We start from the raw sequence: 16,653 nt of genomic DNA on the forward strand, positions 1-16,653 counted from the left end.
ACCCTGTCCTCCACTCACCCAGCCCCCATCTCGGCTGAAGGGGAGGAGTGCCCAAAGCCCTTCCTCTCCGCCCACCCTGCTACTGTGGTGCCATGACATAGTACCAGAACACGCTCTCAGTAGGCTTCCCCCGGACCAAGGACTGACTAGATCAGGTAAATAGTCACAAACTAATGCTCTCGGAGGGGTGGGGTTGGGTTTGTGTGGTGTCATTGAGGGGCTGAAAAAGTACTATTCATTAACAAGTGCTAAAAAACAAAGCACTAAAGACCCAGCTGTCGCATCAACATTATGGAAAATTCCAATATTTACAGCATAAGAAATATAAAGTGCTATTTGCAAGATATGCGCGAAATATCAGGCTTAGGAAAAAGGAACAACCCCACAAAGGGCATACATGACTGTTACAAAGTCCCACGTTGCTGGGTCGCTAATAAAAAGTAGAAAGTGTCTAGTGCAAAGTGCAAATCTATTTATCATCTAAATATCATTTTATGTAGAGGTTCTTATATTCAGTTCAGAGCACATCATGCAAAACTGTATAATGCTACATGCTAGGGGTCTAACATTAGTCCCTGAACGTAGAACCCAACACTTTTCTTACTTTAAGTTTTTCTGGAGAACCTGTTGCCCTTATTCTAGGTTGACACAAATAGAATTGATCTTTAAACTACATTTTCAATTTGGATTGCTGGACTATTGAGGCCTGTGCCCGAGCACTTCTATGTATACCAATCAACCCTAGAAATTCTCTCCGTCGCCGAGCTGCCAACGCTGACATATCGGAAAAGACCCTAGTCTATGTTCTATCATCTCCTCTGTTTTATCCAATCTCTGAAGGGCTGTTGCTATTTCTTGAGCCTGTGACACCTTGAAATCTCTGATTTCGGCAAGGATTGTTTCTAAAAGATCTTGAAAGTGATGCGTCATAAAATGACTGACTTAGGTCAGCTGGACCAGAACTTTGCAAAGACACCGAATCATTACGATTTTCGAATTAGTCCCGGTGTGTAGTGACATACTCATACTGGTTTCCTCATGTCCTGGTTGTTCACAGGTTGCTTTCAATAAGGGCCTCGACATGGAAATAGATGTATCTTGCTCCAAATGTAACAGCGGGATCAGAACACCATCCTGGACTGTTTCGCCTTAAGGAGTTTAAACAGGGTCTAGGTTTGATTTGTCAGAGCTAGCCCCCGTTAGCCCTGCGGTCATTATCTCTGTTCCAGTCTTGCGAGTTTTAGAAAACAGGAGGTAATCATTGCACTTTTTTTTCTCATTTTGCAAATTTCCTGTTGCTACGTTGCAGTCTCTCTTAGCTTCATGTTGACTATTCGCTCCCTCCCTTTCTCCCTCTATTACTTCCACCTGGGGAGACTTTCAGTCTCAGCCTCACCAGAGATCGTATCATGAGGTCTGAGATGGGGAGTGGCCCACATGACTCGTCGTTGATGTGGTCCAGGGTCTTACCGCTTGGGAGACGATGCGATCCTCTCTGCTTCCGGAGCAGAGCGCTGTCAAAGGGCGTTGGAGTTGCGGCATGGCAGGAGCTCACTAAAGACTCTCTGCTCAGCGTTTCACTGTTGCTTAGAGTCGCGGTGGTGCTGGACCGCTGCAGTGGCGGCGTTGTCGTCCGTGGCGGAATGGTCTTTTTTTTTTTCTCCACAGACCGACAGCAGCAGCTGTTTTGGCTGGGTCCATGCTGGATAAGGAATGTGGGTGGAGAGTAATCGGGTGCGTGGCTGGAAGTAAGGGCGGCATCTTGTTTTGAGGCAGCTAAGGGTCCCTGGTCAGGCCTTTCCCCTCCTATATTTATAGGCTAGTGGAAGAAAGCTAAGGCATTTTAAAAGCTTGAAAAAACACTAATCAAAGAGATTCAATTTGTGGAGACTTTGTGCTACTAAAATATCCCTGTAAAGGTTGTATATAGCAAGTGCTCTTGAGGAGAGTGGGTGCTCCAGTCACAGGCACTACTCCACTTACTCGAAAAGCATGCTGCACATTCAAACATCATTGTCGCTCGTAGAGAGAAGGCATCACACAGATGTAATTCACCCCTTAGCAGCATGGAGGCAATGTCCCCGGTATTTCTGACTGTTACGGATAATCCTGTCTCACCTACAAGTGCGGCCTCATTTTCAAATACCATTATACCATTGTTGCCAAGAAAGCTCACCGATGGTCCAAAAATACTGCCTAGCTACAGACCGATCAGCTCTTGCGAAAGCACTAAAACCACGTTAATCAGTGAAGAGCTGCTCACCTGCAGAGATCAAGGCCAAGACTGCCATGATCCTCTCAGATCCATCCGTAGCCTTCTACACTGTAGAGCACCATATCCTGATCTCACTGGCCAATACCTAGTGGAATAGAAGGGACAGCGTTAAAGCAGTTTAAACCATTATCTAATCAAATACAACATATCAAATGCGACCACTTTCTGTCAAAAATCTCTGGGTCCTACGTCATGCCACATAGCCTTTCCACCCATCTATGCTCTTTTTCAGTGATGATGGATGAGTCAAAATTGGTTTTGCCTTAGCGGAGTGAAAGACAGAAGTCATAATCTCAACATCTACACACACTTTGGTGCTTGCACTTTACAGTGACTGTTGTATATAGTGCAATTGTTTGCCTCTGAGATTTGCACTACTTTTCATTTACCAATGGAATCTGATTTGAAAAACGTTGGTATCTCTTGGCATTGGTATCCTCATTGATAGGATTCTTTGGTGTGCAGGCTTAACACGTAGGTATTTTCTATTATTTGCCAGAGTCACTTAAAAAGAATCAGTCCTGAAGAAAGCTTCAGACCCTCTGGGCTTCGAGTAGACAGCTGAAGCATGTAGACCTAGTTAGCTGGTATGGTACGACGTGCCCCAATCTATCTCTTGTGAACTTCTTAATCCAGTCAATGTACCCACTATTCAAATAATACTTGGGGGGATACTGATGACTGTTTTAATTTTTCTTTCCTCTGGGACGGAGAGATTTTCTCCCTTTATAAAACAACACAATAAACCCTTGCTCCCAAAATGTTGGTTGTAGCCCACATGAGTTCAAGTTTGGGAGTGCCCAGTGATGAAGCACACAACCATTATGTGGGTTAGGGCCTTGCGGTTCCTTGTATCATATCTGTCCCAAATTGATATTGACACGTGTACAAAGCCCTTTTCTTCTTTACTATGTGTTTAGAAGAGTAAGTCTCTCCAGCTAAAACAACATGTCGGAAAATCCCGAAGTCTAAATTGCTCTTAATGCAAAACCAGCAACCATTACAGCAAATTATCAAAAGACAATTGTCATTTAAACTGACCAATGCTCTCATCAGAAAACGGTCAAATGGGGCCTTCTGCTTACACACCTAAAATGTAGGGCTGTTTTATGTATGTTTTCATTCAGTGCACGTCTTTGGAACCATATCATCTGACAGAAACTTACTACTATCAGTAAAACCTCTGAAATGAGCAGGTGGCAGGCTCTTCTCCTGGTGGAAGCGTGAGGTGTCCTTGAAGAGAAGATATTCATGAATACATTACCGAGTTTATTGTTCTCCTAAAATCCTCTGAGGTTACGCTTTGCAGAAATCTGCAGATATACTACTCTGAGTAAAATTGCTTCTGGGCCTACTAGAATCAGGAATCTTAGCAAGCATAATTGAGGTTGAAGAATACTTCAGAGCAATAAGAAATTACATCCATAGTGGATTATAAGAGATGTCGAGATATATATGCTGGCTCTTCAGTCAGATAAGGTTGGGGAATACTTTTTATATATATATATATGTATATATCGATATTCCCCAACCTTTTCTGATTGAAGAGCCAGCACTCTCCATCGTGGGGGTTCTCTCGTGTACTGCGCAGGTTCTCTCGTTTACTGCGCAGGTTTCAATAGACCCATGGACAAAACAGGAACGCGTTTCGGCAGTCAAGCTGCCTTTCTCATATATATATATATACATATATATATATATATATATATATATATATATATATATATATATACATATACATATACATATATATCCATAGTCAGAGCATTTTTTTTGGTTTGATAATAACTTTGGGCCCTTTTGATGAATCTTCATAAAACTCTCCCCAAGAAAAAGTTCATCCATGTCAGCTCCTTCTTGGAAAGTTTCAGGGTGATCTGTCAAGTGGGGGGCAGAGAAAAAAGGGGGTCCCAAAACACACAATCCCCTGCATTTTTCATAGACTTGTTTAAGATGGGCTACAGCAAAAACTGCTGACTCGCATTACACCAAATTTAGCAGGAAGCTAGATCTTGGTTCGCAGATTGTGCTTTTTAGGTCTCGCCTGGCTATCACGCAAGCGATCGCTCAGCGAGACTTATGTAGGGGCTTCAGAAAATGCTCCCAAAGGCTTCCCAGGCGGATCGGGTGGCGGTTACGCGCACAACCACGGGCATTCCATTTGCCACCAGCTACTTCCTGCGTGTGCGCCGCTTCACACATTCAGAGAGATTTAGTAAGGGGCACAAGACCTTAGGTATGCGGTTTATGGCCAGTGCATGTGAGGCATTCAAGCGCGAAGCTGGCATCTGGCATCAGACTTGAAAGCAGCAGACTGCTTTCGCCAGCGCGCGCTCGGCCTCACTTCCTGCATCCCCTCTTACAACAATTAACTTTTGTTATAACTCACACCCCATATGCTCGTTCCCTCCCACCCTTCCTTTGATGTCTGCTTTTCTTGTTGTTTACAAACCACGCCACACACTGCTGCACGCCACACACTGCTGCACGCCACACACTGCTGCACGCCACACACTGCTGCACGCCGCACACTACCGCACGCCACACACTGCTGCGCACACTGCTGCATTACACACTGCTGCATTACACACTGCTGCATTACACACTGCTGCACGCCGCACACTGCTGCACGCCGCACACTGCTGCACGCCTCACACTGCTGCACGCCTCACACTGCTGCATGCCGCACACTGCTGCACGCCGCACACTGCTGCACGCCGCACACTGCTACACGCCACACACTGCTGCACACCGCACAATGCTACACGAAACACTGCTGCACGGCACACACTGCTGCACGCCGCACACTGCTGCATTACTCACTGCTGCATGCTGCACGATACTGCTGCATGCAGCACACTGCTGCACGCCACACACTGCTGCACGCCACACACTGCTGCACGCCACACACTGCTGCACACCACACACTGCTGCACACCACACACTGCTGCACGCCACACACTGCTGCACGCTGCTGCATTACTCACTGCTGCATGACACTGCTGCACGCCGCACACTGCTGCACGCCGCACACTGCTGCACGCCGCACACTGCTACATGCCGCACACTGCTGCACGCCGCTGCACGCCACACAGTGTTGCATGCCTCACACTGCTACACGAAACACTGCTGCACGCCACACACTGCTGCACACCACACACTGCTGCACGCTGCACGCCGCACACTGCTGCACGCCGCACACTGCTGCACTCCACACACTGCTTTTATGCGAGTCTATGCTACTGACATTGTAAATGACAATGCCTTTTATTTGTTTTAAAACCAAAACATAAATAAAAGGCATTGTAATTTTACAATGCCAATAGCTCAAACTCTTATAAATGCGAGACCTATTGCATTGCAAATGCTTGTTGAGATTTGCCGTTAATCCGTTCAGTAGTTTTTGACATATTAAGGTAAAAAAGAATTCTATTTTTTGGAAGTTGGGCTCGCAAGAGTCTCCAAGACTCTCGCGGGAGCACCAGTTTAACAATAGAGCATTCTGACTGGCTCAGGAAGCTTTTTTTCCCTTGGGCCATATGGGAGAGTGAGTGTTTTGATTGGCTGCCAGCACCATGAGAAAAATGTTCTGACAGCCATTATAGGACTCTGGAACTAAGTCTCCTGTTTTGAAGTTCTTAAGAAAACAATAGAGGGAACCCAGAGACCGGAAAAAAAACCAGCAAATAATGCTGCAATCATGCGAGACTCTTGCAGGATCGGAAAAGAGAAAAAACATGCCAGCCGGGCTCCATGTATTTCGTATAATGTCCGGGAAGCCCTCCCCGGGGCTGTGTTTAGAAAGGGGAGGGGGGCTGCATGAACCCCCCTCTCCAAGCTATTGGAGGCCCTGGGGAGCCCACCCCGAGGGCCGTCATTAGTTTGTATGGGGAGGGGGCCATGCACCCCTCTCCCCTGAGCCATTAATGGCCCCAGGGAGCCCACCCTCGGGTCCGGCTCAGCAGCTATGTCTCTGGGTTCCCATCTGTTTGCGCTCTCGCTTGGCGTTAGCATTTTTATATCTCCAGCCAAGCGGGAGCAAACACACAATTTGCTTCTAGCGGGTGGGAGCTACAAAAATGCTCCTTGCATGAGGGTGGCCAAGCTCTGCATGTAACAGAGCACGTATGATACTAATGTGGCACTTGGTGTTGGAGCAAGCTGTGGAGCAAATACTGAGTTGGTGATGAGTATGCAAACAACTTATAATCCATGTTATTCCAACTATTCTACCTTATTAAAGTAAAAGTTTGTTCCATCTGGATAGTTCTCTTTATGTTTATTTAACTTCTTTGGCTATTTTCATTTTGTTATTGTATTCTTAATTTGTATATTTGTATGAGAAAAGAGATTCTTTGATATGCTAGTTATGTTTTCTTTTCAAGTATGCTGACATTCATTCTGTGTTATTCTCACTTGGTCTTGCTCAACCTGCCACTCATGCTTAATTCTGCATGTAAATACTTAGGATGGCTTCTTGGTGTTCTAACTCTGGCAGTGATTGCCAACTTGTCCATTTGTAGATACAGGCTCTTGGTTCCTATGTTATAAAAAAAATCTTCTAAAAACGTATTTGTCCCCTCATTGTTAGACTTACTATGCTTGTGGAGTGGTCCTTTTGTTGGGCCTCTGATACCCCATCTCTTGTTTTCTGCTATTCAGTATTAGGCACCAACACATCCATGCCTGCACGCATTACCTATATTCAATAATCTTTCATTTACTTGCCTTTGGCTCCTGGGGTATTTTCAGTCCATCCACATGAAGTCTTCAAGACTATTATAAATTGTTCCATGAATACCCTTTAACAATATGTACTCCGTGCCTGAAGACAGTTAGGCAGCTGTTTGCATAGCTTTTCTAAGTTAATCAGGGTTTAGAGTTGCCTAAGTAAACCTTGCCAAGATTCCAGTCCTTCTGTCTCTCATGAAGATCCATTGTCATGTCTTGGTAACTACTTAGTATTTGGGAGGGGGGTGTATCTATGAGTCTATATTTTTGTGTGTTTATGACTTTGCGTGTCCTTCTTTCTGTCCTCCCACATTCATCTTTTCTTTTGCGTTTTTTTTTTAGTGACAACCTGAACTCTGACTTAGTAATCTTAACTGAAAAAGACAAAGGAGCCTTCTGTATTATTCCCATTCACAAACCAGAGAAGTGCAATTTGCACACCAACTGATCTGAGAATAGAATGCAGTTTGCAATACGACGTTCGTTCTAATAGGTTGCATAATTAATTATCCTTTCACTAATTAATGTTAAAAAAAGACAGGTCGCATTTTGAGACTCCCTGTGCTTGGCTGTGAATATCTGGATGGAGGCATGCAAGTGACAGCAGACCTCCATGCATGTGTTGGCATTCCATGACAGGAATATATTGTATATTGGAAACTGGTGCAGCTTTTAAAGAAACAATGTTTCCCAGTTGGGAACACCTCGGGGACAACTGTGTGCTCTTCCTGAGGGCCCAAAACAAATTCAAAGGCCAGTCTGTCCCACTGGGGAAACTTCCCCTTTGTGAAATCTGTGCCCCAACTCGGGGGATCAGAAACTGATCAGTGGTTTGTAACTGAGATTGCTGTTCCAAACCATTGATACATTCCATAGTGAATCCCAAATATGGTCGGGACACCTCTTTCACGCCTTCTCCTATGTTTTATGGAAAACAAACGCCATATTACGGTTCAGAAAAAAAGTCCGACTCGTAAAAGGCCTTGATAAATTTTAAAAAGGTTTTTATGATTGCAAACCCTGCTTTTGTGAATCACAGACTTTTCAACCACCAGTAACCTTTGTGCGTGAGCCCCATTGTTGAGGATGGTTAGCACTGAAGACCAATTTATTGTCTTCTCGTTGTGTAATTGAAGTCTAACCTTCATAGTTAATCTTCATTTGTGTAAATTCAGCTTCCTAACACTTATTTTCTTCTCTTACAGGTCTGGGGTAGAGATCTCTTCTCCCGAAGTTGTACTGAAGAGACTGAAGGCCTTAAGCAGAAATGGACCCCTCTTTGCCATTTCCTTCTTGACGTTTTGGGTGTCGTGGGCCCACCCCGGTTTACAGTTCCTCATCTGTCTCTGCCTGTATGACAGCTTTCTCACCATGGTGGATCTTAACCACAATGCCTTGCTAGCTGACCTTGCAGTTTCTGCAAAAGAGAGAACTAGGTTAAATTTTTACTGTTCTCTTTTTAGTGCAATAGGTTCCCTCTCTGTTTTTTTGTCCTATGCAGTGTGGAACAAGGAAGACTTTTTCTCATTTCGAATTTTTTGTGTGGTGTTGGCTCTTTGTTCTGTTATTGGATTTACTTTGCCAACGTGGCTTTTAAGGCAACGATTTGAAGCTGAAGTGAAAACAAGACAAAATGAAGAAGCAATATTAAAAGAGTGAGTATAAATGATTGTTGTTGCTGTCTGCCAAGTATTTATTAAGGAGCGCAAACCTCCCTTCGAAGTACTGCAAATGTGTATATGCCTGCTGTTTTTGTTTAGATGTGTTAAGAGTAAAAATGTATATTTAGGTTTTCATTCAGTTCCATCCCATTGACCAATATTGTACCAGAAACTGATTCTGAATCTGTTGAAAACAAGAGTTATGTGCAGCCATGCTTGCACGTTATAGCCCCTATCTCTTTTTTTTTCCTCCCCAGTAGATCTTTCATTAAACAGGTACATATGTACATAATGGAACAAGTATATGTATTATGTCAGCTGAACTATACAGCAATTACGGTGTATACATCGCTATGGGGTTGAATGTGGGAGTTTTCACGATCACACAAGCAATGTTTGAGCATGTGCAATCCCGACCAGTGGTGCACTATCTAATGTGTAGGTTAAGTTGCCACGTTACATGTATTCAATTCAGCATATCCACTTATACATATTGTGACAGCTGGGAAATAATAATGCCCAACAGTGACTTAGCTGCTGCAACGTCTTGTGAAAAACAACCTTGCATTAGTTTCTGATGGGCCATAGTGTCCCTTTGCAGTATGTTTTCGTTTAGTGGGTGGGGTCTACAAGTGCAGCTCATGTGAGGATATGCACATGTTCTTAATCACATGGGGCGGGGTGATGTTTGTGGTCTACCCTGGCGTGATGCATCTTTTGCTTGTTCTATGGGTGACATATTCTGGACCCAACGGCCACGGTGGTGGGAGGTGGGGTTGTATGGTCCCACACGGGGGAACTGTCATCTGTTTTGGTAGCCAGTTTGTCCAAATATGTGTCCCATGCGTCCCACTGATGTGGCGTTTCATTTCATATTGGCAGCGAGCGCAGAGTCGTTACTTCAACCTCAGCAGTAGCCCATTTGAATAGGTTGTATAGCCAGAGCTATATGGGGAGACGGCTGGGGATTTTCCCATGATTGTTATATGGTGTTTTAGCAGGGCATATGCTAGCTCGCGATGTACCTGTTCTAAGATGTGTGAGGTAATATTCCCTGTAAGCACAGTAAGGGGTCCACACACAGGAGTTGACCTATAATTTCCACCAGTACTGTCACAGACTCTTCCCAAAATCGCCCGATCTCAAGGCAGGATGCACTAGCTTCCTACTCACTCTTGTTATCTGACAGATAATGTGGATTGGAGACTGTGGTGTGGACAAATATTGTTTAATTAAACTATGTATTCAGATGGTTTGCTGGTTCACAATTTTCAATACTCTTGTTCTTTTCATTCCTTTATGCTTTTTTCAGTGTTCGGTTTCTGCCACTGTAGTCAGGCTGCAATAGCTGAAACCTCGGTAGGTAGCAATTATCAACTTCAGATCCTCAAAAGCCTGTGTCGCCTATTGGGGAAATTGCTATATAGCGAGTTCCTCCACTCTAAATGTGGAAATTGCACCAAGATCCTTTAAGCGTTATCTGTAGAAAAGACAAAACTACGGGAGTCATGCCACAGGAGATGCCAGGCAATATCTTGTGTTTCCATAAATCATAGATAAGAGCTGGACATGTTAACATAGTATGAATGAATTTCTGTAGCAGTGAAAATGCTGCATCTTCTATTCAGAAGCGTTCTGTACTAATTTGACATATCTTTAATTTCTACGTTGGTGTATCTATTTTCCTTAAGTACTATATATATATTTTTTTAAACCATGTATTTTATTTGGTGCCAGGGAGGGGAACTGGTTTTTCTGAAACATGCACCAGGTACCAGCATTGGTTCTAATGTTCCCAGATCCACCAAGGTAGTCGATTAGGCTCTGTATAAATAATCCAAATTGAAACTCATTCGCTACTTTGTACCACTTCATCTGGGAGCACCTGTTTTCTATTAAAGCTATTCAGACTGTGTGGTTGGCCATTTGCTCCTAAGATTAAACCCAAAATCCTTCAACAGGCCACCCATCTTTTTAGGTCAAAAAGCATGCAAAAAAGCATGCAAGATATAAGTAGGAGCAAGGTGAGCAATTGAGGATGGTGAAGTCTGATTCTAAATTGAAGAGATTAAAGGATTAGGTCTTCAAACAACAATCTTCTGCATCTTCTTCACACTTGAAAAGCAGTAGTTCTCAAAACCATGTCACTGACCAGACAAAGGACAGTAATATTCTTATGTGACTCCAAGAATGTCAAGGCTGTTGGTGCCGAAAGGTTTATTTTCTTGGCACTGCATCCCAACATGCATTAATAGTGTTTCTGCTCTTTGTCAGTTTGTTAAAGCTCTTACTCTTGGGAGTTAAATGAAGAGGTTCCAATATCCTTTGAGTAGCAGCTGCATGGAAGCCTGGTCCTTTTTTGCTGTTACTCTTGAAGTTCTTCGTTTCTTCCCAAAGGACTGGCTTACAGTTACTGGATTCTGATTCTGTGTGAGGCCAGGCCCAGATACCCTAACACAATGGTGTCTGGCTCTTGCTTTGCTCCTCCGAACGCAGGTCTAGGTTCATGTTCCATATTTTAATACACAGCACCCAAGAGCTGCATGCAGCTTTTTCCTAAATACCTGCTTTACCTATGATTGGATCCCTGCAGACTTCCCCTGCTTATTATCCTACCATCCCTATCAAGTAGTTGTCTCTAACCAGGAATCTTCACATGATGGAGTGCATGGATATATTTTTTCCAGTGGGGATTCTGATTACACTCCTCTCGTGCCTGATTTTGCAGCAAATAATACAGACAATTTTGTCTTCCTGATTTCTGAGATGTATTTACCAGGAAGCTTGGGCTTTCTTGATAGACTCAAGAAAGTGCAAAAGACCACTTACTCCCCATTGCCTCACAGACCTTATCATATATAATGCCAGAAGATTCTTTAACCCCTGAATTATCAGCAGAGAAGCCCAAGGTCTAAAAAGACCTAGGATGGACCCTTCGGTGGTAATTTAAAGTCTTTACATAGGCTTTGAAGGCTATGGTTGTGGTTGTCCCAGTGCTGCGTATACTGTGCAAAACTGGAGCAAGCCTTTTTTTAGAACTCTTCAAGGCAGAATTGTCATGTGTAATAAGCAAAGGTGTATTAATCCTAACCTCTTCTGCCTAACCTGTGTTTCCGGTGAGAAAGATATAGAAGTTTGATGTTCCTGTCCTCCTTCTAGCAATGAAAAGATGCAGTCTCCTATCTGGGATATAAAGACTGATCAGCAGTCTCCCCATTGAATGTCTAGGAGAATATTGATGCATGTTGCACCGTGCCATGGAGCAGAAGCTCCTCATGAACAAAGAAATCATTTATGCTTTAATAGCTTTGTCTGTTGGTATCTAAATGTGACACAGGACGTTGTTTAGTTGTCCGATAATTCTCTTTCTCCAGAAACCGTTCCTCCTATTCAAAGATAAAACAGCCCAGTCGTGTCTACCACCAGCAGCAAGGTCAATTTTGGAGAAAACTGTCGACTCCTAAAGCCTGTCAAGAGGGTGCTTCACGTATCCTGCACTATCTCTGTATTTTGCTCATTTGAACCTTACAACGAATGGCTGTGATTCCTCGAGAGTTTGACTATTTGTTTAAAGTAATGTCATGCAATTTGCCAGGTCATTAGATAACATAAATGCTCTTCTCTAAAATCGTTGTGAGATTTAATTGCCTTCTTTATATTCACACTAAGTTAGTTCAGTATTATTGTTTCATGCAAGAACCTTCCAATCGTTGGCTTCTTTGTGACTCTTTTGCAAACTATTGCCTTTCCTGCTAACATTTATTTTATCCAGCAGAATCCGCCATCTTCAAACGTGTTCTTTTGGCCCCTAAACACATTTAAGTTGTTTATTTATTCAGATGCTCCTTTCAGACGTCTGTATATATGTGGAAATGTACAGATTGTTTTTTCCCTAGACCTCTTTCTTTTTTTGTAGACATTGCTCACAATTTTTATTCCAGACAGGCCTTAAAAATGATTGTTGATGTGTCCTCTCCCTTCAGATCTTTTTACCCGTTTCTTTATCACATTGTGGGCCAAATGGAGGTAGCTCTGCATTATATTGTCGTTTTTGAGTTGTATAGGAAATAACTCTTCTCAAAGTACTGATAACTAGCAGACTAAGTGGCATACCATAACCTATGTTGTATGGAAGGGACTAGTGGCGTTCTTGCAGTGCTCTTCAGAAGAGCCAGATTTTCAGATATTCTCAGGGGCATTCTCAGGCATGTGTGTTGCAGAGTGCATGAAATCTTGTTTGTAGGGAATATTTATTTTATTTTGGACTAGTACTAAAAGGCATTTGAGGCTCATCTGTGGAGGTGGCTTTTTGATGGGCCCATAGTGTTGCCTTTGAAGATCAGCTGCCGCTTTGCCAGCAAAGGCATGTAAAACATTATTCACAAAACATTTTGCCACAATCTTTGTACTTCAAGTAGGCAAATGTGTTGCAATGTGTAGTGGGGACAGAGCACCAAACATAAAGGGTGTTTTAGAGGAAGTAATGCCTTCGCTTGACAAATGCATCCCATCTAAAGAACAAGCATTGTTGAAAGCAATAAAACTAGTCTTTGGGAGTTGTGGACTTTGCCAAAGACTTTTGATGATGCTGAACAACATTGGAGAAAAAAATGCAAAAAAAAAGAGGTCAGTGACATGGTTGTGTCTTATAAGTAGGCCCATGCATGATTTCATTTTATATACTGATCCAAGATGGATAGGTAAATTGTTATTTGTTATAAGAAATTTGCAGCGCAATAGCACTTTTTGTAAGGTAGACTGCCTGGCAGCAGTTTGCTGCTACACCCTCCAAAAACCTATAGATAAAAAAACAAAAGATGAGACAAGGAAAGCTATCAAATAAGAGTTGCAATAAATACAAGCAATGGTAAGTAATGGGCAGGCTGTGTGCCCACAGTAAGTTCTCGGTAAGCCTACAATAGGCATTTTGCAACCAGACATCTTGTTCTGTCTGGTAGGCGAGACCTAAAAATGTCGTGCGTGGACCGAAACATGTAACAATTACCTTAAAATCCACTACTACTTATAAAGTAAATAGGTGAATCCTGTCGAAACTGACTTGGAAAAAATTGTGACCGTGATTATCTTGTGCAGTTTTCTCCGCAGTACTTGCAGTTTCAATATGTACAGCGATAGAAGTCACTGCATATGAGAAAGCGTTGGGCGCTTTTGGCTTCCACTGCTCCAAACGTATGTGCTATGGGGAATCCATCACTTATCAATGGTGCAGGAAAAGCCAGAAGCAACACCACGTTATCCAATTACTTTGCTGAATTCACGATCCAACAACTTGAGGGGATCCCCTGACTCCGCGTGCCTAGCCTACGAGCACCACTCTTACTACACTATTAAAGATGGGGCTGGGCCAAGTGCTGCTACATTCCACTTGCTATGTTGAGAAGAAGGGATTACCCTAAAGCTAGTGAACTCATGAAAGATCCAAAACAGGAGCACCGCTGATTGCCAAATTGTAGACAAGCTGCACTTAAGACTTAAAACTGAACGCAATGGCGGCTGCTAACGGTACGGGGTGGTGAAGCGGGGGGTTGAAAAAATAAAAAAGATCACTTACCTGTGAACGGCCGCCGCCTCTCCTCCGTCCTCTTCTCTTCCTGACTTCCGGCAGCATGGAAGCACACAGGCTACCAGACTCCCCTAAGCCAATCACGACGCTGCTGTCACCAGCATGACAGTAGTGTCGTGATTGGTCTGAGCCCCCTGTCTGGTCGCTCAGGCAGTGCCTGGTACAGTTCTCCAACTGGCTGTGCAATGCAGCCAAGTGGAGAAATGCTAAGTGCGCATGTCTGTTTGGCCAGCCCAAGATGGCCGGCCAAACTGTCATGCGCACTTATGGTGCACCAACCACTCCTACTCACTGTGATCCCAGCCCTGCCCTTACCTCGCCCCGTAGCCCATCTAAAAATAAAATGATAATAACGTGTTATAATTTTATTTTTCCTTTATTACACTGCTCAGAGGGGAGTGGGGCGATCCGCCTAGCAGGCTGTTGCTTCTAGAAAGGAACTGCTGATATCTAGCAGTGGGCTGTTCACTTAAAGCTCAGCTAGTAAAAAGGAAATATGCTAAGGCATAAAGCATGAGCCATAAAGAACATTGTAACCTTTAATTCTCACTGGTTCCAAACATTTGCAGCCTGCAAGCTGTGCTTCTTGCCACAGGTTAAGTGCCATACTTGGTCCAGTAAACAGTGCTGCAATAGCGAAATCATCACATTCAGGGTAACTCTGCTCTCATTTTCAGCACATGCTGAGCTGCTGCCTGGCCAGAAAATTTATTTAGCAGCGCTTTGCAGCCCACAGCTGCCATCTTCAGGGGAGTTGTTGCTATGGTGATCAATGTCAGTCTCTGATACATTGTTTTCGCAATGGCCGGAGCAAATCTGTTGGGTCCAAAACCAGCCTCAGTCTCTGTGACACATGGATCTACCTTAGCTAGAGGTGGAGACGGAATCTGCGCTGTAACCTTCAAGAACAGCAAGCACGCGCCAGGTCCAGTTCACATGAATTCGGCAGTGCTTTCCTCTCACATAACTACTCAGCAGGATTGTAACATAGATCCTGTCACTTTGAAGTCGGAGAAAGAAAAGTAAACACCAATCTCCATTGGAAGACTGAGCCTGACTTTTGAACTCTGTCTATGAATGTACAGCAAATGTGACAAGATAGGAACAAAATTTACAGGTCTGTTTACAGAAAGCAGCACTTGTGGAAGAATACAAGGAGCGATGGTAAACAAGTGGTGCTCCACAGGAGGGACAAAAACATGCTGGACAGCCTAGAACAAATAAAGCCATTAAATAGACAGCAAGGAAATGTGAGATATAAACCACAAAGCCAATGGTAACCAATTGACGAAATGCATTCCCAGGGAAGCTTTCAGAATGTCCCCAATATGTCTTTGCAAGCCAGACAACTGTGCTGCCTGGTAGGCTTCGACCTGAAAACAAAAAAACTAGCATGCAGTCAAAGCGAACCAAAGACTGGAGAGGGGCTTTTAAGGAAAGGTAGCAACACAGAGAATGGGGGAAAAAGGTTGGTTGGTTTGCAGCAGACAAGCTATCACAATTTTGTATCTGGAGTCAAAGAATGAGTTGATTTTCAGGAATCGCACATAAATATTTAACAGGATCCACAGGTATCATTGACTGTGAACTGGTTGGTTCCAACCAGCTTTGAAGTATTGTACGTACACATTTTTTGTGTAGGTGTACAAAGAGACCTTCGTCATTTTAAACCCTGCAGTGAGACAGTTGGGATCAGTAATAAAATGAACGGTGCTTGAAAGAGAGTGAAATCTTTGGAAGAGTCCATTTTGCAGCATGACGTTTTATTTTCAGGTCTTAGAGCCAGGTTATTGTTGATTTATTGCATTTTGTGGTATCATAAACCAGCATATTATAGCTCGCCACCGAGAGCTATACCGGTTGTTAAAAGCGCTGGACCCGAGTTGTGGGTCTGAGCCAGCGGCAGTTTCTTTATGAGGGTGGGGGAGCCCCTGCCAGCCGTGCTAAGTGTTAAAAATGTAATGGCAATGAAAGGATTTCATTGCCATTTATTTTAAACTAAGGTGTGCCTCAGCCGTGAGCCTGCCACCGAGCCAGGATTGCGTGTCCTTTGCTACCGATTGGCAGCAGGTGGTCTGTAGTAGTTGTAGCCACACACTTCAAAGTGCACATGTCACTTTCTCTGGCAGTCTTGTGCCGGCCAAAGTGACATGCACACTTTGAAGTGGAGACGAAGCACAGGCCTCTAGGGCCTGAAGGAACATTAGGCCATCCTGCTCCATCCAACCCTGATGCTGCCTTTATGCTGGATGACCGCTTGAGAGCAGCGTCTGGATTGGTTAGGGGGGGCTTTGTTCCACAATCTTCAGAAGGACAGCGAGGGGAACGCTGAGCCCACAAGTACGATTTTAATTCATTTTAATTAATATAAAACGTTGAATGCATGTACTTCAGTTTGTTTT

The 16,653-nt window shown here is 43.7% G+C and overlaps 1 protein-coding gene across 3 annotated transcripts in view; it reads left to right on the plus strand.

Annotated features, from left to right (window-relative positions):
- The window catches only part of SLC68A1 (solute carrier family 68 member 1), a 175,515-nt gene that overhangs the window by 90,734 nt on the left and 68,128 nt on the right, over positions 1 to 16,653 (plus strand). For all 3 annotated transcript variants that reach the window (XM_085606527.1, XM_085606528.1, XM_085606529.1), the window contains exon 4: positions 8,212 to 8,661. In XM_085606527.1, coding sequence (XP_085462653.1) covers positions 8,212 to 8,661 — 450 coding nt within the window. The remainder of the gene's footprint in view (positions 1 to 8,211; positions 8,662 to 16,653) is intronic.

The sequence above is a fragment of the Triturus cristatus genome, chromosome 1_2 (assembly GCF_964204655.1).
Source record: "Triturus cristatus chromosome 1_2, aTriCri1.1, whole genome shotgun sequence".
Lineage (NCBI taxonomy): Eukaryota > Metazoa > Chordata > Amphibia > Caudata > Salamandridae > Triturus > Triturus cristatus.